We start from the raw sequence: 25,538 nt of genomic DNA, 5'->3' as shown, positions 1-25,538 counted from the left end.
AACAAAGACCTAGAAGAATTAAAGAACAAACAAACAGAGATGAACAATGCAATAAATGAAATGAAAAATACACTAGCATGAATCAATAGCAGAATAACTGAGGCAGAAGAACAAATAAATGACCTGAAGACAAAATGGTGGAAATCACTGCCATGAAACAGAATAAAGAAAAAAGAATAGAAAGAAATGAAGACAGTCTAAGAGACCTCTGGGACAACATTAAACATACCAACATTCACATTATACGGGTCCCAGAAGAAGAAGAGAGAGAGAAAGGACCTGAGAAAACATTTCAAGAGATAATAGCTGAAAACTTCCCTAACAAGGGAAAGGAAACAGTCACCCTAGTCAAGGAAGCACAGAGAGTCCCAGGCAGGATAAACCCAAGGAGCAACATGCCAAGACACACAGTAATCAAACTGACAAAAATTAAAGATGAAAAAAAAAATTTTTAAAGCAACAAGGGAAAAACGACAAATAACATACAAGTGAACTGCCATAAGGTTATCAGCTGATTTCTCAGCAGAAACTCTGCCTACCAGAAAGAAGTGGCCTTTCATCACTATTTAAAGTGATGAAAGGGAGGAACCTACAACCAAGAATACTCTACCCAGCAAGGCTCTCATTCAGATTTGATGGAGAAATCAAAAGCTTTACAGACAAGCAAAAGCTAAGAGAATTCGACACCATGAGACCAGCTTTGCAAGGAATGCTAAAGGAACTCTCTAGGCGGGGAAGAGACCAGCAACTTGAAACAATCTGTGGGCTTCCCTGGTGGCACAGTGGATAAGAATCCACCTGCCAAGGCAGGGGACACAGGTTCGATCCCTGGTCCAGGAAGATCCCACATGCCACGGAGCAACTAAGCCCATGCACCACAACTACTGAGCCTGCTCTCTAGAGCTCAAGTGCAACAACTACTGTAGTTGTTCTGCAACAAGAGAAGCCACCGCAATGAGAAGCCCGTGCACCACAACGAAGAGTAGCACCTGCTCACAACTAGAGAAAGCCAACGTGCAGCAATAAAGACCCAACACAGCCAAAAATAAATAAATAAAATAAAAATTAAAAAAATTAAAAAAGAAACTTGTACACCTACAGACTGCTATATCAAAACTACAATAGATAGATACACACAAAAACAAAAAAGCAACCCAAACATAACACTAAAGATGGTCATCAGACCACAAGAGAACAAAAGAGGTAGAGAAGTAAAAAGACCTATAAAAACAAACCCAAAACAATTAACAAAATGGCAATAGGAACATACATATTGATAATTACCTTAAATGTAAATGGATTAAATGCTCCAGCCAAAAAACGCAGGCTTGCTGAATGGACACAAAAACAAGACCCAGGACTTCCCTGGTGGCACAGTGGTTGAGAGTCCGCCTGCCAATGCAGGGGACGCGGGTTCGTGCCCCGGTCCGGGAAGATCCCACATGCTGTGGAGTGACTGGGCCCGTGAGCCATGGCCGCTTAGCCTGCACGTCTGGAGCCTGTGCTCCGCAACAGGAGGGGCCACAACAGTGAGAGGCCCATGTACCGCAAAAAAAAACAAAAACAAAACAAGACCCATATATATGCTGTCTACAAGAGACCCACTTCAGACTTAGGGACACATACAGACTGAAAGTGAGGGGATGGAAGAAGTTATTCCATGCAAGTCGAAATCAAAAAAAAGCTGGAGTAGCAATACTCATTTCAGAAAAAATAGACTTTAAAATAAAGACTGTTATAACAAAGAAGAGACACAGAAGGACACACATAATGATCAAGGGATCAATCCAAGAAGATGTAACAACTGTAAATATATATGCACCCAACATAGGAGCACCTCAATATATAAGGCAAATACTAACAGCCATAAAGGGAGAAATCGACAGTAACACAATAATAGTGGGGGACTTTAACACCCCACTTTCATCAATGGACAGATCATCCAGACAGAAAATCAATAAGGAAACACAGGCCTTGAATGACACATTAGGCCAGATGAACTTAATTGATATTTACAGAGCATTCCATCCAAAAGCAGCAGAATATACATTCTTCTCAAGTGCACATGGAACATTCTCCAGGACTGACCACACACTGGGCCACAAAGCAAGCCGTGGTAAATTTAAGAAAATTCAAATCATATCAAGCGTCTTTTCCAACCACAATGCTATGAGACTAGAGATAAACCACAAGAAAAAGACTGTAAAAAACACAAACACGTGGAGGCTAAACAATATGCTACTAAACAACCAATGGATCACTGAATTAATCAAAGAAATAAAAATATACATGTTGACAAATGAAAACAAAAACAAAATGATCCAAAAATCTATGGGATGCAGCAAAAGCAGTTCTAAGAGGGAAGTTTATAGCAATACAATCTCTCCTCAGGAAACAACAAAATCTCAAATAAACAACCTAAACTTACACCTAAAGCAACTAGAGAAAGAAAAACAAACAAAACCTATAGTAGAAGGAAAGAAATCATAAAGATCAGAGCAGAAATAAATGAAATAGAGACAAAACAACAGCAAAGATAATGAAACTGAAACCTGGTGCTTTGAAAAGATAAACAAAATTGATAAACCTTTAGCCAGACTCATCAAGAAAAAAAGGAAGAGGACTCAATTCAATAAAGTTAGAATGAAAAAGGAGAAGTTACAACTGACACCACAGAAACACAAAGGATCATAAGAGACTACTACAAACAACTATATGCCAATAAAATGGATAACCTGGAAGAAATGGACAAATTCTTAGAAAGGTAGAATCTCCCAAGACTGAACCAAGAAGAAATAGAAAATATTAACAGACCACTCACAAGCACTGAAATTGAAACTGTGATTAAAAGATGCCCAACAGGGCTTCCCTGGCGGTGCAGTGGTTGAGAGTCCGCCTGCCGATGCAGGGGACACGAGTTCGTGCCCCGGTCTGGGAGGATCCCACATGCCGCGGAGCGTCTAGGCCCATGAGCCATGGCGACTGAGCCTGCACGTCCGGAGCCTGTGCTCCGCAACAGGAGAGGCCACAACAGTGAGAGGCCCACGTACCGCAAAAAAAAAAAAGATGCCCAACAAACAAAAGTCCTGGCTTCACAGGCGAATTCTATCAAACATTTAGAGAAGAGCTAACACCGTTCCTTCTGAAACTTTTCCAAAAAATTGCAGAGGAAGGAAAACTCCCGAACTCATTCTATGAGGCCACCATCACCGTGATACGTAAACCAGACAAAGATACCACAAAAAAAGAAAATTATAGGCCAATATCACTGATGAACATAGACACAAAAATGCTCAAAAAAACACTAGTAATCCAAATCCAACAATACGTTAAAAGGATCATACACCATGATCAAGAGGGATTTATCCCAGGGATGCAAGGATTTTTTGATATCTGCACATCAATCAGTGTGATACACCACATTAACAAATTGAAGAATAAAAACTATATGATCATCTCAATAGATGCAGAAAAAGCTTTAGACAAAATTCAGCACCCATTTATGATAAAAGCTCTCCAGAAAGTGGGCATAGAGGGAACCTACCTCAACATAATAAAGGCCATATATGACAAACCTACAGCTAACATCATACTCAATGGTGAAAAGCTGAAAGCATTTCGTCTACGATCAGGAACAAGACAAGGATGTCCACTCTCGCCACTTTTATTCAACATAGTTTTAGAAGTCCTAGCTACAGCAATCAGAGAAGAAAAAGAAATAAAAGGAATCCAAATTGAAAAAGAAGAAGTAAAACTATCACTGTCTGCAGATGACATGATACTATACATAGAAAATCCTAAAGATGCTACCAGAAAACGACTAAGCTCATCAATGAATTTGGTAAAGTTTCAGGTTACAAAATTAATATACAGAAATCTGTTGCATTTCTATACACTAACAATGAAAGATCAGAAAGAGAAATTCAAGAAACAATCCCATTTACCATCGCATCAAAAAGAATAAAATACCTAGGAATACACCTTTCCTCCTTATGTAGGAATAGACCTACATAAGGAGACAAAAGACCTGTACTCCAAAAACTATAAGATACTGATGAAAGAAACTGAAGATGACACAAACAGATGGAAAGATATACCATGTTCTTGGATTGGAAGAATCAATATTGTCAAAATGACTACATTACCCAAGGAAATCTACAGATTCAATGTAGATTGAATCAATTAATTTGATCAATAAATTAATCCCTATCAAATTACCAATGGCATTTTTCACAGAACTAGAACAAAAAATCTTAAAATTTGTATGGAGACACAAAAGACCCAGAATAGGGCTTCCCTGGTGGTGCAGTGGTTGAGAGTCCGCCTGCCTATGCAGGGGACACGGGTTCATGCCCCGGTCCGGGAGGGTCCCACAGGCCGCGGAGCAGCTGGACCCGTGAGCCATGGCCACTGAGCCTGCATGTCCAGAGCCTGTGCTCCGCAACGGGAGAGGCCACAACAGTGAGAGGCCTGCGTACCGCAAAAAGAAAAGACCCAGAATAGCCAAAGCAATCAGAAAAACAAAAGGAGCTGAAGTAATCAGGCTCCCTAACTTCAGACTATACTACAAAGCTATAGTCATCAAAATCGCATGGTACTGACACAAAAACAGACACATAGATTGAAAGCCCAGAAATGACACACACCTATGATCAGTTAATGTGCTATAAATGAGGAAAAACTGTACAATAGTAGAAAGACAGTCTCTTCAACAAATGGTGCTGGGGGGACTTCCCTGGTGGCACAGTGGTTAAGAATCCACCTGCCAATGCAAGGGACACGGGTTTGATCCCTGGTCCGGGAAGATCCCACATGCCACGGAGCAACTAAGTTGATGCGCCACAACTACTGAGCTTGCGCTCTGGAACCCATGAGCCACAACTATTCAGCCCGCCTGCTGCAACTACTGAAGCCCATGTGCCTAGGGCCCGTGCTCTGCAACAAGAGAAGCCACCTCAATGAGACACCTGCACACCACAACAAAGAGTAGTCCCCGCTCACCACAACTAGAGAAAGCCCATGCACAGCAACAAAGACCCAACGCTGCCAAAAATAAAAAAGTAAAAAAACCAAGTGGTGCTGGGAAAACTGGACAGCTACACGTAGAAAAATGAAATTAGATAATTTTTTAACACCATACACAAAAATAAGCTCAAAATGGATTAAAGACATAAATGCGAGACTGGACACTACTAAACTCTTAGAGGAAAACACAGGCAGAACACTCTCTAACATAATTCACAGCAATATTTTTTTCGATCTATCTCCCAGGGTAATGGAAATAAAAACAAAAATAAACAAATGGGGCCTAGTTAAATTCAAAAGTTTTTGCACAGCAAAGGAAACAATGAACAAAACAAAAAGACAACCCACAGATTGGGAGAAAATGTTTGCAAATCATGTGACTGACAAGAGATTAGTCTCCAAAATTTACAAACAGCTCATGCAGCTTAATCTCATCAACACAAATAACCCAATCAAAAAAAGGGCATAAGATCAAAATAGACATTTCTCCAAAGAAGACATACAGATGGCCAAGAGGCACATGAAAAGATGTTCAACATCACTAATTATAGAGAAATGCAAATCAAAACTACAATGAGATATCACCTCACACTAGTCAAAATGACTACCATCAAAAATCCACAAACGTAAATGCTGGAGAGGGTGTGGAGAGAAGGCAACCCTCCTACACTGTTGGTGGGAATGTAAATTGGTATAGCTACTATGGAGAACAGTATGGAGGTTCCTTAAAAACTAAAAATAGAGCTACCATATGATCCTGTAATTGCACTTCTGGGTATATATCTGGAGAAAAACATGGTCATGGTCCGAAAGGATACATGCACCCCAATGTTCATTGCAACACTGTTTACAATAGCCAAGACATGGAACCAACATAAATCTCCATCGACAGAGGAATGGATAAAGATGTGGCACATATATACAACGGAATATTAGCCATTAAAAAGAATGAAATAATGCCATTCGCAGCAATAAGGATGGACTTAGATATTGTCATACTGAGTGAAGTAAGTGAGACAGAGAAAGGCAAGTATCATATGATATTGTTTATATGTGGAATCTAAAAAGAAATGATACAAATCAACTTATTTACAAAATAGAAACAGACTCAGAGAAGGAACTTATGGTTACCAGGTGGGAAGGGTCGGGGGAACAGATAGTTAGGGAGTTTGGGATTGACATGTACACACTGCTACATATAAAGTGGATAACTAACAAGGACCTACTGCATAGCACAGGGAACTCTGCTCAATATTATGTACAACCTAAATGGGAAACAAATTTGAAAAAGAATTGATACACGTATATGTATAACTGAATCACTTTGCTGTACACCTGAAACTATCACAATATTGTTAAAGAACTATATTCCAATATAAAATAAAAAGTTTTTAAAAATTTGCAAATCATGTATGTGATACAGGATTAATATTCAAAATATACAAAAGGACTCCTCAAACTCAACAACAGAAAACAAACAACCTGATTCAAAACTAGGTAATGGGGCTTCCCTGATGACGCAGTGGTTGAGAGTCCACCTGCCAATGCAGGGGACGCGGGTTCATGCCCCAGTCCGGGAAGATCCCACATGCCGCGGAGCAGCTGGGCCCGTGAGCCATGGCCGCTGAGCCTGCGCGTCCGGAAGCCTGTGCTCCGCAACGGGAGAGGCCACAACAGTGAGAGGCCTGCATACCGCCAAAAAAAAAAACAACTAGATAATGGATTTAAATAGACCTTTTGCCAAAGAACACATACAAATGGCCAATAAGCACATGAAAAGATGCTCAACATCACTAATCATTAGGGAACTGCGAATTAAAAACTATAATGAGATACCACCTCACACCCATTAGGATGACTATTATCAAAAAAACAGAAAAGAAGTGTTGGGAGGATGTAGAGAAATCCCAGCCCTTGTGCACTGTTGGTGGGAATGTAAACTGGTGCTGCCAGTGTGGAAAACGATATGGAGGTTCCTCAAAAAAACTAAAAAACAGAACTACCATATCACCAAGCAATTCCACTTCTGGGTATGTAACCAGAAGAATCAGAAGCAGGGTCTCGAAGAGATATTTGTACTCCCATGTTCATGTGGCATTATTCACAACAGCTAAAACATGGAAGCAACCCAGGTGTCTGTCACTCTACCAATGAACAGATTACCAAAATGTGGTTTATACACACAGTGGAATATTATCCAGCCTTAAAAAAGGAAAGAACCCACCCCCCCATCCTTCCCAAAAAAAAAAAAAAAAAAGGAAAGAAATTCTGCAATATGCTACAATATGGATGAACCCTGAGGACATCTGCTAAGTGAAATAAGCCAACACAAAAAGACAAATACTGTACAATTTCACTTATATGAGGTACTTAAAGTAGAGACAAAATCATGGAGACAAAACATATAACAGTGGTAGCCAAAGGCTGTGGGGAGGGGAGAATGAGAATATGGGAAGTTAGTGTTTAACAGGCACAGAGTTTCAGATTTACAAAATGAAAAGTGTTATAGGGATGGATGGCGGTGACGGCTGCACAGCAATGTGAATGTACTAAGCAAGCCGTAAGTTGGATAGGTAGCCACTGATGATAAAGATTTTGTTTTAGTAAAAGGGGGCATCTAACGCCAGGGTGAGTATAAGTCCTACTGTGGAAGACACTATCCACCCCCATGGACTCTAGCAGAAAAGTCAGTGATGTCGACCAACCCAGAGCAGACTCCCTTCTCACTGCAGCTGAGCCCCTGAATCCCCAACTCAAGTTCCCATCCGGTCTTGACCTACTGCCCTGACAATGGCCTGGAGCCCTCTGGGAACTCTCACCTGCCCTTCACATACCCACAGACCTCAGGGAATTATGCCGATAACACAAAGCAGGACCCACCCTCTCCAACCCCTACCTCACCCCCGCACACCAGGGAGCCCCGAGGAGAGAAGCAGGGGCAGACAGGGAATTCAAAAGTAGCACCTACTCGGAAGCCATGAACAAGGCCTGAAGGATGCTGTTCACATAGCACGTGTTGCCCAGATTGATTAAACCAATCTTGCCAGTGTCTGACTTGGCCATGAGCCGGGGGTAGAAGCCAGCCAGCTCACTCTTCTGCGAGGTCCAGGCATCCTGCCCCAGCAGCTGCTTGATTCGGTCCTCATTGGGAACATGGAGGTCCTGAGGGGGAAACAAGCCAGCAGGACAGTGGGCACCAGGTTTAGCTCTAAAAATATCATCTCCTCTGGGAAGCCTTCTTGGACTACAGCCTACTACACACCTGCCCAAGCATATCACCCCAAACATGCCCTAAAGATGTGTGAGAACAGCTCCTTGTTTTCAAACATGTTCTAGGTTTTCATCTTGACGTGTGGGCCTTCTACATGATCTTTCATGCCACAGCTGCCTTAAGAAAGGGGTAAAATCCCTACCGTGTAGATGAAAAAACTAAGACCCAGATAGAGAAAGAATTTTCTTAGAGGCAATAAGCGAGGAATCTACTATATGTTACATGAGCCCAGGATGTGACAGACTGTAAGCAATGACAACACTGGCCCACTGGCCCAATCCAGCAGTGTCGAGATCTCAACCCTGGCCCTGACTCTTGTCCTCACAGCTCTCTGGCTGTGGTCAGTGAGCCTCTCTGACTCAGTCAGTTAACCTCCCTGGACCTCAGTTTGCTCATCTGTCAAGTGAGGATACTCCTACCTTATATCAGTTTGGCACTCTATACCTTCACGGTGCTTGCTCCTGTTTTCACCTCCTCTACTTTAAAGTTTGCGGAGTCAGCTTTTTCAAATTAGTAACGCCCTACCCCAACCCTGAACTTGATCCTACAGTCAGGACAGTGGGAGGATCCTGGGGGTCTGCGGTATGGGTCCTTGGTCACAGGCTCAGGGGTTAGCATGCTTTCCCACTTGTTATCCTATTTCACATTAAACAGCTGCACTGAAAAGAATATTACCAAGCACTGGTTCTAATAATGACATATTTTAAAGAAAAACACCTAAGCATAATGCAGTATTACTTAGTAGATTTAAGCGATATTCATGACAGTTCCTCTAGCCCCATTCTCGTTTCCAGATCCTGAGCACAGTTCCTAGATTTGTCTAAGGCCCTTGAGCTTCAGACCAGCTTACACTGAAAGCCCTCGTCGCTGCAGAAGGTCTGGCTCAAGCGGTGGTTTAACACATCTGCTCACTCATTTCCCAGGATTGTTTATCAGACAATTTATCAGATTAGTCAGTCACCTCTCACAGATGATAAAAAATATAGTAGCTGTCTGAGGCAAGGTAAGAAGATAAGGGCTCAGTATCTTCTCTCTTAGTCCCTTCTTTTTCCTTCCTATTATCCCCTATCCAAGCCCCACCCCACACACAACGGGAACAAATAGGGACAAAAAGACAGAACCGGTATAAAATAGGTAACTAATAAGAACCTGCTGTATATATAAAAAAATAAAATTAAGAAAAAAAAGAAAGCTAAAAAAAAAAAAAATGACAGAACCGACACCCCACCCTGCAACACAAGCATACAAGATACAAAAATATGCACACTAGGAAAAAAAAAATCAAATGCTTTTTCCCAAAGAAGGTAACTCTGTACTCTTAGGAGAATAAAGAGAATAAAACAAAAACTTTCAAATACCTTTCAAGCTCCTCATGTGACTGGAAGTCTACATAACATGTAGCTCCCTCAGCAAGGACCACAGCTCCCAGAGAAACTGCCATGACTTACTACAACTGCCTAAGTGAGAGAACTTTCCAGAATTTATAAAGGAGACTGTATACAAAGGATGTACTCCTATAATACATATGAAAGAATTTTATAAACAATAAAACCCCATGAATACTTTGCTGCCTTGCCTCTCAAAGTGGCTTGAAGCAAGGGGTAGTCAAAGCCATAGGACAAATGTCACACATCTTCCTAGAGCTATAGTCACTGATATTCAAGGAAGAAAAATGTTTAAATTACAACAAGTGTTTATGATTATGAAGTATATACTTGAATCTTTGAGATAAAATGAGATTTTAGAGAAACTCTGAGCTTGTGTCAGGCTGCAGGAGGGTGAGTCCCCTCCTCTGAGTTCAAGCACTTCAGAAGACATGTTTGAGAAGCCCAGATCTGCTGGACCAAGCAGTCACACAACCTGGTTTTCACCACCTTCCACTCTATCCTTCTGTTCTTCCCTGCCCTCCACCACACTTTACCACCAAACAGTACTTGCACATTCCTGCTCCCACACCTTACCCACTGACCTGTCTGGGGGCCTCCTCCTGCCGGTCCCTGTCCCTCAAGGCCTAACTCCTACATCCCCTCTCCAGAAGACTTTCCAGAATCTTCTCAAGTGGGGGTCCCACACTATCTATACCTGTCTTATAGAGCCTAACTTCCTACACCTAGTTGTATAAGTTATCTGCAGACTCACCTTGCCCGCTGGATCAGACCATAGCCTCTAATGTGCAAAGCCTGGATCTCACTCAGCGTAGGTTTCCCCTGGTGCCCAGGGCAGGGCCATGCTCCCTCCTCTTTGCTCACATCTCCATGATACCATACTTCACACTACAGTGTTCATTCACTCAGATATTTATTAGACACAGAGATCAAAATGACATGGTCCCTGCCCATCAGAAGCTCACAGTAACAGTCACTCCCAACAGGTTTAAGTCCTGTCTTCTCCGCTCAACCACCTCCAGTGCCAGGGAGCTCATGATTGAGCACGGCAGCTACTTCTATTGTTAGTTAGCTCCGATTGTTTAAAAAAAAACACCACCTCTTCCTCACATTAAGTTGGAAAAACTAAGAAAATCCAAGTAAACGCCAGAGGTTTTGTTTGTTGTATCTATCACCTCTCACTCATGGTGGATTGTTCCCTTACGTGTTTTGTAATCTGGGGATTATAAACTCATCTTTAGTAGAATTCTGTCTTTGTGGCTTGAAAGCAGTATCATTTCTGTTTCTATCAGGCAATCCTTGGGTATTACAAGTTTATGACCACTTTCAATGAGCTTAGGGTGCTACAACACCGAAGAAGATAAGAATTTGAACCCCTAAACCCACATGAGAGCAGTCCAACGATGACAATTTCTTTTTTCCCAATCCAGAGCCCAGACCAAGCCAGAGAGCCTTCCTTGATGTCTACTTGGAACCATGTGTATTTTTTCTAGAACACCCTTTTGCTAATGGTAAAGCCTTTCTTGGGTCCTGATTTACATGGGCCTCTCAGTGCTGATTCCCTGCTGGGGGCAGACCCTAAGCCTCAACTCCTGTCCCCACCGGCTCAAGCCCCTTGGGGACTGAGGCTGGCCATCTCACCCACTGCCCCTCCCCACCCGGGGCAAAAGAGTATCACCTCTCATTTACCATTCTGGAATTTGGTTTTCTCTTCCTTTTGGGCCCCTGGGGATTCCCCCTTGCTCTCTTGCAAGCTCAGCTATGTACTTAAAAAGACATCTGTTACATTTTAACAAGCATTTCTAGGTGTTTTGTAATGGGACACTTCTCAGGTTACCTATCTGCTGTGTTACAGAAATGGAAGTCAGACCAGAGGTTCTAAAAGGGCCACCACTTACCTGGATGTCTTTCACCCACACTTGGACCTGCCCTCTGTATCAAGCAATGGGAAAGGGCTCAGCAACCCTCAGCCCTGGCTGCATCTCCCACTACCTCTGTGACTGCATAAGACACCAAACCTCTCCAAGTCTCATTTTCCTCATCTTTGAAACTGAAATAACAATAGTACCTGCCTCACAGGTTTCTAGTGAGCAACAGAAGACAAAACATATGGAAAGACACTGCCAAGTGTGACTCTAGCTACAAATGTTATTGTCCTAGCAACCCAGCAAGCCCGGTTCAGAAGCCCTTTCTTCCTTGCAGCCTCCTCCTCTAACTGGATATCTTTCCCCCCTCTGCCACCTCACCACTCTCAGGCTGACCCTCACAGGCATTTCTTAAGCTGCTTAGATCACAGTTACGGGTAAACACGTCAGTCACCCCTCTACGCTGTGAGCTCCTCAAAGGGAGGAGACGTGGTCTGCCTCATGCCTGTGTCCCCAGTTCCCAGCCTGGACCTGGCACAGAGTAGGGCATAAGTCTTGTGAACAATTGTAAGCCATCTCTGCTCTGGAATGCTCAGTCTAAGAGGAAACAGACATACAGACAGTGACCATGTGTGACTGAGGGGTACACTAGGGCTGTGGAAACTCAGAGAGGCCATGACCCAGCTGAGGGGCAGAGTGCGGGGGGCGTGTAATTTAGAGTTATCAGGGAAGGCTTCCTGAAGGAGAAACACTTGAGCAGAAACTTCAAGAAGAAGGCTTGGTAGAAATAAGAGCTATCCAGGCAGACAAGACAGGAGTTTAAGTTAGAGAGATCGGCATATGCAAAGGCTCAGAACAATCGAGAGAGGAAGATCCATCTGGGGGAATGGCAGGTGGCTCAGTGTGCCTGAAGCACACGATGGGCTGGGGAGGTAATGGGAGACAGCCAGGGACCAAAGGATAGAGGGCTGCCACTAACCTGTAGTGTGGCCTTGAGCAAAGCCCAAATCGGCACCCTCCTCAGAGTGGGGCAGGGGAGCAGTGGGGACTGTCACTCACCTTGATGGCCTCCATGACGGGTTCGTACAGATCCGGAAAGCCCGGGAACCTGAACACCATGCAGTGGACCAGCTCCGCCAGCTGCTCCAGGCAGCTGGTCCCCGAGTTGGAGTCCTCCTTGACCAGAGAGGCCACCATTGGGGGGATGTGAGGGAGGAGCTGTGAGAGCAGAGCAGGGTTAGTCAGCACCAGTTTACCCACCTGAGACATGGGATGGTGGTCAGTGCTGGAAGCACCCAGAGCTCCTTGAAGCAAGGAGGTCTGCCCACCTGACCACTGTGCCCCTTACCTGCATAGGGCTCTGAGCTCTGCAGGCAGGTGACCCTCTTTATAAGACACATGACCTTGGATACTCTTCCTCAGTCTCTTCATCTGTTTAATGGGACAAATAATTCCCTCCTCACAGCTAAGGGGAGGCCTGGGCCTGAGCCCCAGCTATTAAGTATCAGCCAACCAACCTGCCTGAAGCGCCTGAAGGTCTGAGTGACCAGGGCTACTCTGTCACCCAGGAGTGATGCTGGGGCCACAGTGTGGTCAGCTGGTGGCAGCTGACAGAACATGAGCGGCAGCAAACTTTTATATGTCAAGCACTCACAGTGACATGTGGCAATTACTATCCCCATCTTACAGAGAAGAAATTAAAGTTAGAGAGGTTATGTAATTTGCCAAGGATATCACCATGGGTTCTGGGAGAAGTTGGTGTCTGAGCCAGGTCTGTCTGAACTCAAAGTCCATTTCTTTCCTCTGTGCTACAGTGTTAACTTTCAAACCCACAGGGGAGCTACACCATAGTGTCCCAGGGATGGAAGAGTCAGGCCACAGAAACTGGGAGCAGGGGAGCTTGGGAGAATGATGAAAAGAAATAAATATCTACCAAGTCCCTAGAATGTGGCAGGCTCTTGATAAATGTCACCTCATCTAATCCTGTCCCACCCAACCCAGGCCCTGAGAGGTAAGTGCCTGGCCCGAGGTCACCCCATTTAGTAAATGACAGACAGAGCTGGGACTCAACCCCCCATAACCCCAATCCCTTGTTCTGTGCTTTTCCCACTGCACAAATCAGGAAGCATAAAGTTTCTGCAGTGACCAAGGACCACGAGAAGCTAGGAAGGACACTGGATCAGGAGTCAGACCAACTCAGCTGGAATCTTCCTTGTACCGCTCACCAGCTGTTACCTGGGACATGCGACCTAATCTCCCTAAACTGCAGTTTCTTCGGCTGAAAAATGGGGGAAATGATAGAACCTCCCTTTGGGGCTACTCTGGGAGTAAAATGAATGAACATGTGGACTGTCTTTAGCACTGTGCCTGCCACATAGCTGGCACCCAAGTAACACAGCTGCCATCGTTCTAGGCCTGCCACTCTACTCGGGACCCATGGGGAGGTCACACCCATTCTTTGGCCTCAGTTTTCTATCTGTAAAATTGGGTCTCAAGTCTCCAGTCCTAACGTCCAGGACTTGGAGGTCTTGGGCTTCAAGCCCCAACCCCTTAAGCCCCAACAGAGACAGCATGTCTGGCCTCCAGCCAGACCTGTGGAGGATGCAGGACCGCCCACCTTCGGGGCAACATGCAGGGGCCCTTACCAGGTGGAAGGCCTCATGGGAGTGCTGGAAGGTCAGGAGCATATACTTGAGGACAGACAAGGCAGCTCCCCGGACAATGGGATACAGAAGCTTGGAGAAAACCTGGAAGAAAGCCTCTGGTCAGGAGTCCCCCAGGCCTGGGCCACCCAAGGCCAAGGGTAGCCACAGGCCTGAAAGGGGTCCAGAGATGCTGGAGTTAAAGCAGCAGACCCATGTGGGAGTAAGAACACAGAGGTGCTCATAGACCTGGGTGGATGGATGGGTGGTGAGATGGACAGCAAAACAGTTAGATATCTGATGGATGGATGGATGGACATACCAAAAGTGACACACACACTTGAATGAAGAGTCAGAAGAATGAATGGGGGAAACCTGAAGCCCAGAGAGAAGCAGTGAATTGTCCCAGGTCACAGCGAGCTTGGGTGGGAGCCCCGGGCTCTGCCTCCCAGACCTGCACTGCCCCTGGCAAGAGACTAGCAGGAAAGGCCAGAAGCCGGGGCTAGGACAGGGGCCCACCAACCTTCTCAATTTTGGCGAGTGACACCTCGATCAAGATGCTGAACTTCTTAACAGCGGCCAGGCCCTTCAGCAGTGCAATGATCCACTTGTCAATGTTCTTCCCCAGGGGCCAGGACACCCAGTCGATCATCCTGGTGAGGGGAGTGACCGTGACACAAGGATCAGGGAGGCCCAAATGCCTGGGAGGGGGCAGCCCAGGGACCAGCCATAATGACCTGAGATCCCCCCACACTGACTCACACCTACACAGGGCAGCCCCGGGATCCGTGGGATGAACAGGACACCTCTGGGAACTGCAAATATGCCCAGCACAGGCACCTGGCAGAGACTGGGGCTCCCAGCCCGGCAGAAGGGGAACCAGGCCCTCTCAGTATCCCAAACCCCACCTCATGCACAGTGAGTTGCAGTGGCAGAACAGGGCTTTTGGCTGCCTCTGTCTGGACTGTGAGGCCCAATGGCAGGAGGAGTACTGCCCCCAGGCTGGAAGCTCTGGCTCCAGCAAACCCTTGCTTGTGACCTGGAGCAAGTCACTTACTCTCTCTAGCCTCAGTTTCTTCCTCTGTCAAATGGGGATAATACCTACCTCACAGATTTGTTACATGAGTTAAAAGAGATAACAACAGCTAACAGCTAACATTTACGTCATATTCAGTCTGTACCAGGCACTGCTCCATCTGCCTTACATGTATTAACCCTTCTGACCCCCTCAAGATAATGCCTGCATGCACTGAGCATGAAGCTGCCATACAGTAGGTGCTCAGAAAAACGTCACTAGTATCATTATTTTTATATTCAGTAGACTGGGCTATAAAGAGAACAACAGAGAGCAAAGCAAATAGTAGTAATTATGGTGATAATAGCTACCATTACACTGTTCTATGCACTTTACACATAATATCTCATTTTATCTAATTCAATCCTCACAACAAACCTGTAAGATGAGTTCAATTATACTACAAATTATGGATGAGGAAGCTGAGGCATAGAGGGGTTGAGTAACTTGCCCAGAGTCACACAGGCAAGAAGTGGGAGAGCCAGGATTTGAACTCACACAGCTTATCTCCAGAGCCTACACTCTTACCCACTGAAGACAAGGAATCCAGGAAGGCCCAATGAAGACAGTGGATCTGCATACAGGTATGGAAAGAATGGCAGCGGGGAGGGGGGATGCCAGGTAGATGGGGTCTGCAGAGCCAAAGGCCTGCAGGCAGGAGGGTAGGTGTCATATTCGGGGATCACAGGCCAGGCATATGTGGCTAGATCACAGGTGCAATGATATTCAAATGAGGTGGGGGATGTGCAAGAGCTCTGTGAGCTGAAAAGCACCCAAACTCTGTTTATCATACTTGCCAAACTCAGAAAGCACTTGATTAAAGTAATTTTACCTCCTATCATTGACCCTGTGGAAACCTGACAACTTCTTATACCACCTCTGCTATTACAGAGGGGAGAACTGAAGCTCAGAGACTTCACTGACTTGTCCAGGGTCACAGAGTTGGTACCCAGCCTGAGAGCATCACTAGGGCAAGGCTCTCTGTGTCTTACACATCCAGCCTGGGGCCAGGCACAGGAAGGGCTCAAAGAAGGATGGATGAATGAACAGGCATGAGGGCCTGGGCCCTCTGACACTATATCTAGCCCAGCAATCCCACCCAGTGGAAGGGGCTTCTGGGAGAGAGAGAGACCTGACCACCACTCGTCCCTCAGCCCACCTGCTGATGGCAGTCAGCATCTGGGAGTCGGTCACACTGTCATCATTGCTGAGGTTCCGGACGACACCATCCATGAGCTCCAATGGGAGGTGCTGGACCACACTGGCCAGGGCGCTAGATGGTGGCTCCTCCTCTGGAACAGGTGCCTGGGCTGAGCTTTGCAGGACAAGTGGACCCCACACCTCCCCTATCACCCCATGTCCTTCATGCTGCCAAGGAACTAGGGAGCCTCTGCAAAGAGCACATCAGAGCCACCTCCTTGCCTCCTATAGCATCCCAGCCTCTGATCTCATCTTAGCTCATTCACTCAACAAACCTTCACTGGCACTGCTTTGGCCCTGTGCTGGGCAAAGAAAAAAAGCACTAACCCCCAGCTGTGCATGTATAGGCAAGACCCTTAGATGGGGTAACACTGGAGCTGGCAAGAACAGGTAGGAGGGCTATGTGACTCGGCGGGAGGGAGGACATTCCAGGTGGAACCCAAGAGATGAAAAAAAAAAATTATCGGTCTTCCCTGGTGGCGCAGTGGTTGGGAGTCCGCCTGCTGATGCAGGGGACACGGGTTCGTGCCCTGGTCTGGGAAGATCCCACATGCCACGGAGCGGCTGGGTCCGTGAGCCATGTCTGCTGAGCCTGCGTGTCCGGAGCCTGTGCTCCGCAACGGGACAGGCCACAACAGTGAGAGGCCCGCGTACCGCAAAAAAAAAAAAAAATTTAGTTATCAAAATTTGTTGTCCAGTTGTATAAAGACCTAGGTCCTCATACACCTGGCCTTGGTCCTTCCTCCTGCCAGGTACATTCCCTTCCTTTCCCCTGAACAGCCCTATAATCAGGGAAGGCACAGATTTTATTTCAGTCACTTAAACTACAGTCCAATTTCCACAGTTGTCAACGGAGGGCCAAGATTTACAATTCAGTTGACACATACAGGTTCTATCATGTCTCCAGACCTTCCACTCTGCCTGCCCTGAGTACCTTATCCCTGCTGCCTGGTGCTACCCAGCTCTCAAGGCCTGACTCAAAAGTCATCACTTCTACGAAACCCACCTGACCCAAAGGACATGATGACCACCCCACATCTTGTTGTCTCAGCCCCCTGGTCCTCCTCCAGGCCCGACTGATCTGGGTCCCCTCCTCTCTGCATGCCCAGCAGGCACCACCGGATAGGAGCCCCCCAACCGGCAGGAGCTCAGAAGAGGCCCGCTAACTAAACGAAGTAACAGCACCCACCCCCACACACATACACACCTGTGCACCAGCATGCACACGCCACACCACGAGGTGGGCACGCCACACAGGAGACTCCGCACGCACGGGTCCCGCCCGCCCCTATCGCACACGCACCTGTGCAGGAGATGACGGCGAACAGCTCCTTGAGGCAGGGCAGGATGGCGGCGGGCTGCGCGCGCCACAGCTGCGCCAGGAGCCCGCTCACCTGCTGGGCCTGCTCCAGGAACTCCACGGCACCCTCCTCGCCGTCGGCCGGGCAGCGGAAGCGGCCGAGGCAGCGCACAAGCTGCTGGCAGAAGAGCAGGCGGTGAGGGCCGTCGGGGACGCAGCGCGGGTGCCGCGCCAGCAGCCGCGCCACCTGCGCACAGGTCGCAGGCCCCGGGCGCTCGCACACGGTGCGCAGCACCTCGCGCCGCAGCAGCGCGAACACCTCATCGGCCGAGGGCCCCTCGGGCAACAACTGCAGGCCGAGCTGTACGCAGGCCAGCGCGCGGGCGCCCGGCGGCCCGGCGCCCCCCTGCAGCAGGCGCAGCACTCGGCGCGCGCTGAAAAATTCGGCGAAGACTTCTGGGTGGTGGCGGCCGGCCACGTGCAGCAGCTGGCAGCCCACGCGGCGGGGCAGCTCATCGGTGCTGCTCACGTAGAGGCGCGTGCCCAGCGCCAGCAGCGCCAGGCACTGCTCCCGCTCCAGCGGCTGCCGCGCCGCCTCCAGCACTCGGCGCACCAGTCCTTGCTTCACGCTCGCGGGGTATGATGACGTCACCACCGCCTCCAAGATCTTGTCCATGGCGGCCACGCTGCAGGGGACAGGGAGCAGGGTCACACTCTGCCCGACAGGACCGATCCCCCACGTGATCCCCTGCGTGCTGAGGCTTGGGGGCAAGCAACTCAACCTCTCTGGGCCTCAGTTCCCCATCTGTGAAATGAGGCAAGGATACCTACCTCCCCCGGAGGTGACGTGATGAGAAGCACAATGCCTGGCATATAATAAGCCCCAGTGGGTTGTAGTTATTGCTGATGAGCGCCTTTCATCTCACAAAGCCTACACCTGAGCCTTCCCCCTCCTCCACCCCTTTGCCCCTCGCTCCTCAGGCCTCCCTGGGGACCTCCATCGGTTCTTGGCAAGGCAGGTAAGAGCTGGATCTAGAAGCTGCTGCCAAGGTCTTGGCCAAGCCATGTCCTGTGGGGAGATGAGCTGTGCACATACACAAATCACACCTCCAGAAAGGAAGGGCTGACAGGGCTTCCAGAGATCCCTGGTGCACTTTATTCTGCCCCCAATCAGCTTCTTGCTCTTTCTCAAATGACCTACCCTTTTCCTCTTTGTGTTCGTTGTGCCTTTTGCCTGAAACATCCTATCTCCCAAGACCTCCACCACTAGCACACATTCATACAACCAGGCAAAGTCCTACCTTCCTTTAAAGCCCACTTCAAACACCCAATCCTTGATGAGAACCTCCCTGGACTTCCAGGCATGAATTCATCCGTCATCTGGACTCCTACAGCCACCTGTGGCCTCTTCCTCTGTTGCAGCTGGGGTCACATAGTGCGGAGTTGTACGGGTCCGAATCTCCTCCACTAAGGCAGATCATCTCACCTCTGTGCTCAACCCTGCACAGGCAGGCCCTGTCGCCTCCCAAGCCTCAGCCCACACCAGCCCCTCACTGTGGGCTCACTGTGTCCTCCCTGCCCCAGGCTTCTGCACTCGCTTTTCCCTCCCCTCCTTGCTTGGCTAACCCTGCAGAGCTCAGCTCAAACTTCTTCCACACAGAAGGCCTCTCTGACCTCCTTGTATGGGTCAAACACCCCTGTTAACAATTTCAGAGCATCCTGTCCTCCTTTATAGCACTTATCATGATTACTTGATTGGGGTCATCCTCCTCCACTATACTATATAGGTTCCCGAGGGCAGGAACCAAGTCAGGTTTTGTTTACCACAGTATCCCCAGCACCTCGCACAGTGCCTGCCACACAGTAGGCATTTGTTGAATAAGCAAATGCAGAGTGTGGTGTGAGTTACTGCTACCTTATTCCTCTGAGCCATAATATACTTCCCTCTGTCCTTCCACTCCATTTTAGCTGTTTTCTGGAAAACTTCATCCCAGGCTGACCCACTTTGATTCCTGATTCTCATGCTGGTTCCCACAGGTTCAGCTCCTAAAAGGCAGGACCACTTCTTTGCTTCCTTGTATAATCCCACACTAGGCAGGACCCAATATAAGGTTCAGTATACGCTAAGTGTTTAATTAAATTTATTGTCTCAGTGAAAACTACTCTACTGTTAAGACCTGGACTAGGTGTGAAGACAAGCCAGAAATTTCCTAGATGATGGGCCAGAAACCTTTATGCAAAACCATAGATACTGTGGGACCCCAGATATGTGCCAGGCCCTATGGAGACGCTCCCTTCTCTGTCCTAGCTCTCCACCGAGACCAAACCTCCATTACTGCGTGTGTTACAATGCAATGGGCACATTTGTTTCTCTCTCTCTCACCAGGCTGTGAGCTCCTTGGGGCAGGGACCAGGCTTCTTTTTCAATGGCTGGCCAGTCACTGCAGAGTAAGGTTAGATGGTGTAGCCAGGGCACAGATCAGTGGTTCCTGAATGCTGGCCTGGTTGCCTCAGAATCACCTGAGCACTTAATACAAGTTCATATGCCCAGGGCCCACCCCAAGCTTGGAATGGTGTTAGACTCTATTCTTTGAGATTCAACCGGGATGCATTCTGCTTACCATCCAGCTTACTAATGCTCTCTGAGCCTCTATTTCCAACCCGCAGGGCTGACGTGAAGACAAATATAAAGGCTGGGCACAAGGAAGTGCTCAGAAAGTGTCAGTCCCCTTTGCTTTAGAAGCAAAGTCCTTGCTCTTAGGAGCACCCAGTTAGTCCAGTGGTGGAGACAGACACATTGGTAAAGAGTGCCGAAACAAGGCATACTCCCAAAAGGTCTTTAAAAGTGTCTTTAAAAATGGGTCTGCCTTCAGCCCTGGTCCACTCTTTCCTGGGCACTCCCTTGCAGACCATCCTCCAAACCCCTACCCTGCCCTCCAGGCTAGTGGACTTAATATGCTTTCAACCCGGGATGCCAAGAAACCCTGGTACTCAGGCAACCAAGGAGAAATCCTAATCGATGAGATATTGACATCATGTGTGGAGGAAGAGGACCTGGGGGCAGGTAGAAACGGAGTTCTGGGGCTAAGGAAGGCTCTGGAAGTGGAAAGAAAATCAGACTAGGAAGGAGGAGTCCTGCATTCTAGTGTGACCTGGAGTAAATCCCATTTAGTCCTGCAACTCATTGTGTGACCTTGAGCACGTAATATCGTGAGCCTCTTTTCTGTAAAATGGGGATAAATGATATCAGGCTGAACCACATCAAAGGGAGGAATCAGATGCTGGCAATCTCCTATCATTCTACCTGATACCTATCACATAAGGTGGTCTGTGCCTGGCAGCTGGGAGCTTGGTCAGTGGAGCCGTTCTGTGAGGGCTCGGATCTCCGAGGCCAGCCCTGCAGCCTCTGCGCAGTCTGTGGCCTGACCACTCCAGCAAGCCCTGCCTATCTGCCCCCACTCCCACACAAGCAGTTTGAGGTCAGCTGTCACCATGGTCACCAACAAACCCACTCAGTAATATCCTGGATGCATTCATGCAAAGGGCTTTTTAGAGGAGTGGACCTCACCTGACCCATCCCAGGCCACGGAAGGGAGGCAGAACAATGCCTGCTCTCCCCACAGCATGGATGGGGAAGCCGAGGATCAACAAGGGAGAAAGACACAGCCTTGGCAGGGTGGGACTAGAACCTGCACTCATCCTCTCTAGGGGAGGAAGAAGCAGACCCCCAGTGCTCCTCGGGTGGCGGGGGGGGTTACCCTTCCTTCTAGGCTCTGGATGAGGATATGGCCTGTCGACACTGGCTCTGACCCAAGAGACAGCTGCCCCATGCCAAGTGCCGCAGCAAACAGCAGCCATGTCCTCCCTCAGAAGAGCCTGCGTTAAAGCAGGAGACTAAGGTTCTCTGCTTTCAGAATCACCAGGTGACCTTGGGTGAGTCCCTGCTAGGACTCCTCAGCCTTCTCATCTGGAAAACAGGGACCGTTCTGAGCCTACCACTGATGAGGTTGAGACAAGGTATAAAAAACATAAGGGCAGGGAGTTCCCTGGTGGTCTAGTGGTTAAGACTCGGGGCTTTCACTGCCATGGCCCAGGTTTAAGCCCTGGTTGGGGAACTGAGATCCCTCAAGACACAAGGTCGCAGCCAAAAAAAAAAAAAAAGATAAGGGCCAGATAATAGATAAGAATAGGTAAGAGTCTATTCTTGGGACATCTGGCACTGAGAGGCAAAACCGACACAGTCCGGGAAGAAGACGAAGAGACACATACTCCTGATCCAGCTGATTCTACAAGGAATTTCATCCATTAGCCCTTGAAGCCAACTCATCATTTCCACTCTCTCCCCTGAGCTCCAGCCCCACCCAAAATCAGCTCCTCTTTACCTCTGGCCTGGACTAGCGCAGAAGCCTCTTAACCAATCTCCTTTTTCCCCTCCTCAATCCATCCTCCACTAGAGACATGTGTCCTGCAGGAGTACAGAGTCCAGGCTTCAAATCTAGTCCAGCCACTACCCCCACTGTGGCCACAACCATCAATGCTGGTGTTTTTCCACCTCTCAGAGCCTCTGAACCCCAGAATGGGAGATGATCACCTGCCCACCCCTTAGCCTTTCCCAGCCAGTGCTGCGGCTCCTTCCCACACCCTTGGCTTATATCTCTCACTGCTGACATGACAGCCTGGGAGTCCCAGCAACACCCAGTCCGCTCCAGGACGCACAGTTAGCACACAAGAAAATCATGATCCCTCCCCTGGAAGGCTCAGATCCCTTTAACTGTCCCTCTCAAATGACCCTCCACCTTTCCACTGTATATTGACAGGTCTCTGTTCCTGCATAGTAGAGCCTGACTATATTCAATCTCCATCACCCATCACCCCCAAAGCACCGTGTGTGTGTGTGTGTGTGTGTGTGTGTGTGTGTGTGTGTGAACAGCTCCAATGTCCTGCCTCACTCCCTCCCTGGGCCCCAGCTCAGACTTCCCCATCCCCCTCTGGTCTTTCGGACACACCCTGCAAATATCATCAGATTACCTCATTAGACAATAAACTCCATCCTGCCATGCCCCTGCTCAGAACCCTCAAGGCCCCCCAGCCCCTTCAGGATAAGGTCCAAACTCCCGAGCCTGACATTCAAGTCCTTTCTGTGACACTAAACTAATAAAGGGGCAGGGTGGGAGATGAACTTGACAAACTCCACTTAGTGGTGAATCTACAGGAATTTGAGCAGTGGGCTTTTTCCCGCTCAACACTTTGGTGAAGTTTTCTCTGCTGAGAAAGGGCTTCTTCCTCTTCTTTCCTGGCAAATTCTGACTCATCCTTCAATACCCAGGTCACATGCCCCCTCCTCTGGGAAGCCTTTCCAAATCCCCCTGCAACTCAATCTTTGGGCTTTGGCTTCCAAAGGACCTCTTCGCTTCTCTCATCCCTGGGCAGTGTAACTGGATTGATTCTATGCCCATCTCCCCCACCAGGCCGGGATCTCCTTTGGTAGGAAGTAGGTCCGGTCCCCCATCTGTGCCCAGTGCCCAGCACAGGACCAGGCACAGAGGTGAAGGAGTGCCAAGTGACTGAGAGACATGTGACAGTAAGATGAGATAGAACCAAGGATATGATCAGAAAAGCACCTTCCAGGGACTGGCCTAACCCTTGGTCGGGTCACTGCCCCCTCATCTGCCCAGATCTGGTCTTGCATATCCATCACCCTGAGAATCTTAAACATCAGCCAAGAAAGCCCCTACAGAGGTCACTGGATGGGCTATTCTAGAAACGACTCAAACAACCAAAGCTGAAGAAAAGGAAAACAACAAACAAACCTGTTCCTGGTAACCCTCAGGTCAAAAGTTCACAGAATTTCATGGGACAGGGGAGGGGGCTTCAAGGGCTCACAATCTCTCCACACCCCAGAGCACAGCAGCTCCTCCAAGCCCTAGCAATGAGGAGCCCATTTCCTTTCCTCTCTGACCCTCACACGCAGTCTCCCTCCTTTGACTCCCCAGGGTGCCTGAGCTGCCTGGCTGCCTGGGATGGGCAGGGGGTGGGGGGAGCACCAGGCTGTGCCTCCTGACACCGAGAAGTCCCTCCATCCCGCCTCCCCCAGGTCTCTAGTCAGCAGCATTTCTCTCTGTATTTTTTAACTGAACTTCTACCCAAGGCAGTCCCAGGAAGGATCCCCTCGCCATACTACTGGGAGGCACTCCTTTGGGCCAAACTGTCGCAAGAAAAAAAAAAAAAAAAGGTGGGGTGAAGGAAGGTTACTAGTAAAACCCAACTGCCCTTTTACCGAAGGAGAACTGAGGAGGAGAAGGGAAGAAGGTGGGAGCATATATTCGCTTCTCAGGAAGCCAGCCCCAATGGGGGCCACCCCTCACATACCTCTGATGCCCGCGTCCCCACCCCCATCCCAGGCTTTCTGGAAGGGCGGGCACCAGGCTGACACATCGAGGTCTCTTGTTCGCAAGGGTTCTTGTAGGGGGAGTACGCCCTGGCCGAGGATGCTGAGAATAGCAGAAGCCCATTCCAAGCGGAGGCGGCCGCTTGGCCCCTCAGTTTGCACCCCAGCTCGACCCCACCCCTCCCTCCAGTTATACCAGTGCACCCGCTCCCAGCCCAGACTGGGGCTGCGGATCCCACGAAAGGCTGGCGAGCTTCATGACACTGGGCGCCGGTGCCCTCAGCCCTGAGGGGGGCGGGGGCAGGGGCGGTATCTCTATATACACAATTGATGAAAGAGATTGCGGCCCAGAGAGGGGCAGCTACTCGCCCAAGGTCACACAGCCAGGCCCAGTATGCACCTAGACCTCCCGCCTCCCATTCCCGGACTCTAAAAGCCCTACGCGCGCGTCCCGGCTCTCGAACCATCTGGGTGCAGTCACTCCCTACCCCCAAGCTACACACACGCCCCAGCCCCCTTACCTCTGGAACCCCAGTGGCCCCTGCCTCAGAGTCAGCTCCTGGGCGGGGCGCTCAGGCCGGGCAGGACCAGGCTGGGCCAGGCTAGGTCAGGGCGGGTCCTTTGCTTCCCCCAGAGTGGAGACGCCCTCCGCCAGGTCCCAGACGGCGGGGATGCTGCTTCCACTGAAAAGCCCAACCTCTCCACCCGCTCTGCACAAGTCTGGAACAGGGGAGCCCAACTCAGCGGCGCGGCCACTGGGCTGCGGGACGAAGTGGGGGGGAGGGGCGAGGTGCGGGAAACGGGGCGGAGCCGGAGCGGGGGCCACCCCGCGAGCAGCCACTAGGGCCGCGTCCCCTTTAAGGCCAGCCGGCCTGAACGCTGGCGGGGGCGGGGTGGGAGCTGGACGGCTAACTGCAATGCCTCCTGGGAGATAGAGTTCGAAGTCTACGCCCCGAGCTGCAAAGAGCCCATGGTGGACTACAAGTTCCCGAGCGCAGCGCGCGGGTCCCGGGCCGCCACGCCCCTAGGCTGGGCTCCGGCCCTCCGCCCCCCTCGCAAAGCTGCGCTGGCCGCCCGCGGAGGGGAGGTTGCCGAGCGAGGGCAGGAGGTGGGTGCGGCGCGGCCGGGGGCACGGGGCGCAGGGAGTGCTGGTGAGGGAACGGCCCACCTGAGCACCTGTCCTACCCCGAGAGGTCATCTAGCCTACCCTAGCCTCGCCATTCTCATCTGTGCAATGGGGATAGCAACGCCCGTGGCTTGGGGGGAGGGGACGTTTATGGAGAAGAAGGGGCGGAGCGGGTGGAAGGAGCCTGGAGCCTGGATGGCTGGTGATAGTAAGAAAAGCCCGGATAATAAGGGCCGAGACTGGGGGAGGAGTCTGGTGGGT

At 49.1% G+C, this 25,538-nt stretch overlaps 2 protein-coding genes across 3 annotated transcripts in view; one reads left to right on the top strand and one right to left on the bottom strand.

Annotated features, from left to right (window-relative positions):
• Positions 1-24,910, bottom strand: part of USP35 (ubiquitin specific peptidase 35) — a 72,693-nt gene extending 47,783 nt beyond the window's left edge. For both annotated transcript variants that reach the window (XM_024749489.1, XM_024749498.1), the window contains exons 1-7: positions 24,673-24,910; positions 17,767-18,449; positions 16,423-16,555; positions 14,712-14,841; positions 14,192-14,293; positions 12,606-12,764; positions 7,994-8,187 (exon numbers count right to left, since the gene is read on the bottom strand). In XM_024749489.1, coding sequence (XP_024605257.1) covers positions 7,994-8,187; positions 12,606-12,764; positions 14,192-14,293; positions 14,712-14,841; positions 16,423-16,555; positions 17,767-18,439 — 1,391 coding nt within the window. In that variant the 5' untranslated portion in view covers positions 18,440-18,449; positions 24,673-24,910. The remainder of the gene's footprint in view (positions 1-7,993; positions 8,188-12,605; positions 12,765-14,191; positions 14,294-14,711; positions 14,842-16,422; positions 16,556-17,766; positions 18,450-24,672) is intronic.
• A 163-nt stretch (positions 24,911-25,073) lies between these two features.
• The window catches only part of KCTD21 (potassium channel tetramerization domain containing 21), a 14,108-nt gene continuing 13,643 nt past the window's right edge, over positions 25,074-25,538 (top strand). Inside the window, exon 1 of the mRNA XM_024749577.1 lies at positions 25,074-25,259. Coding sequence (XP_024605345.1) covers positions 25,122-25,259 — 138 coding nt within the window. The 5' untranslated portion in view covers positions 25,074-25,121. The remainder of the gene's footprint in view (positions 25,260-25,538) is intronic.

The sequence above is a fragment of the Neophocaena asiaeorientalis genome, unplaced genomic scaffold (assembly GCF_003031525.2).
Source record: "Neophocaena asiaeorientalis asiaeorientalis breed wild unplaced genomic scaffold, Neophocaena_asiaeorientalis_V1.1 scaffold363, whole genome shotgun sequence".
NCBI lineage: Eukaryota > Metazoa > Chordata > Mammalia > Artiodactyla > Phocoenidae > Neophocaena > Neophocaena asiaeorientalis.
The sequence above is the reverse complement of the archived record's forward strand: the minus strand, read 5'-3'. Positions and strand labels throughout refer to the sequence as shown.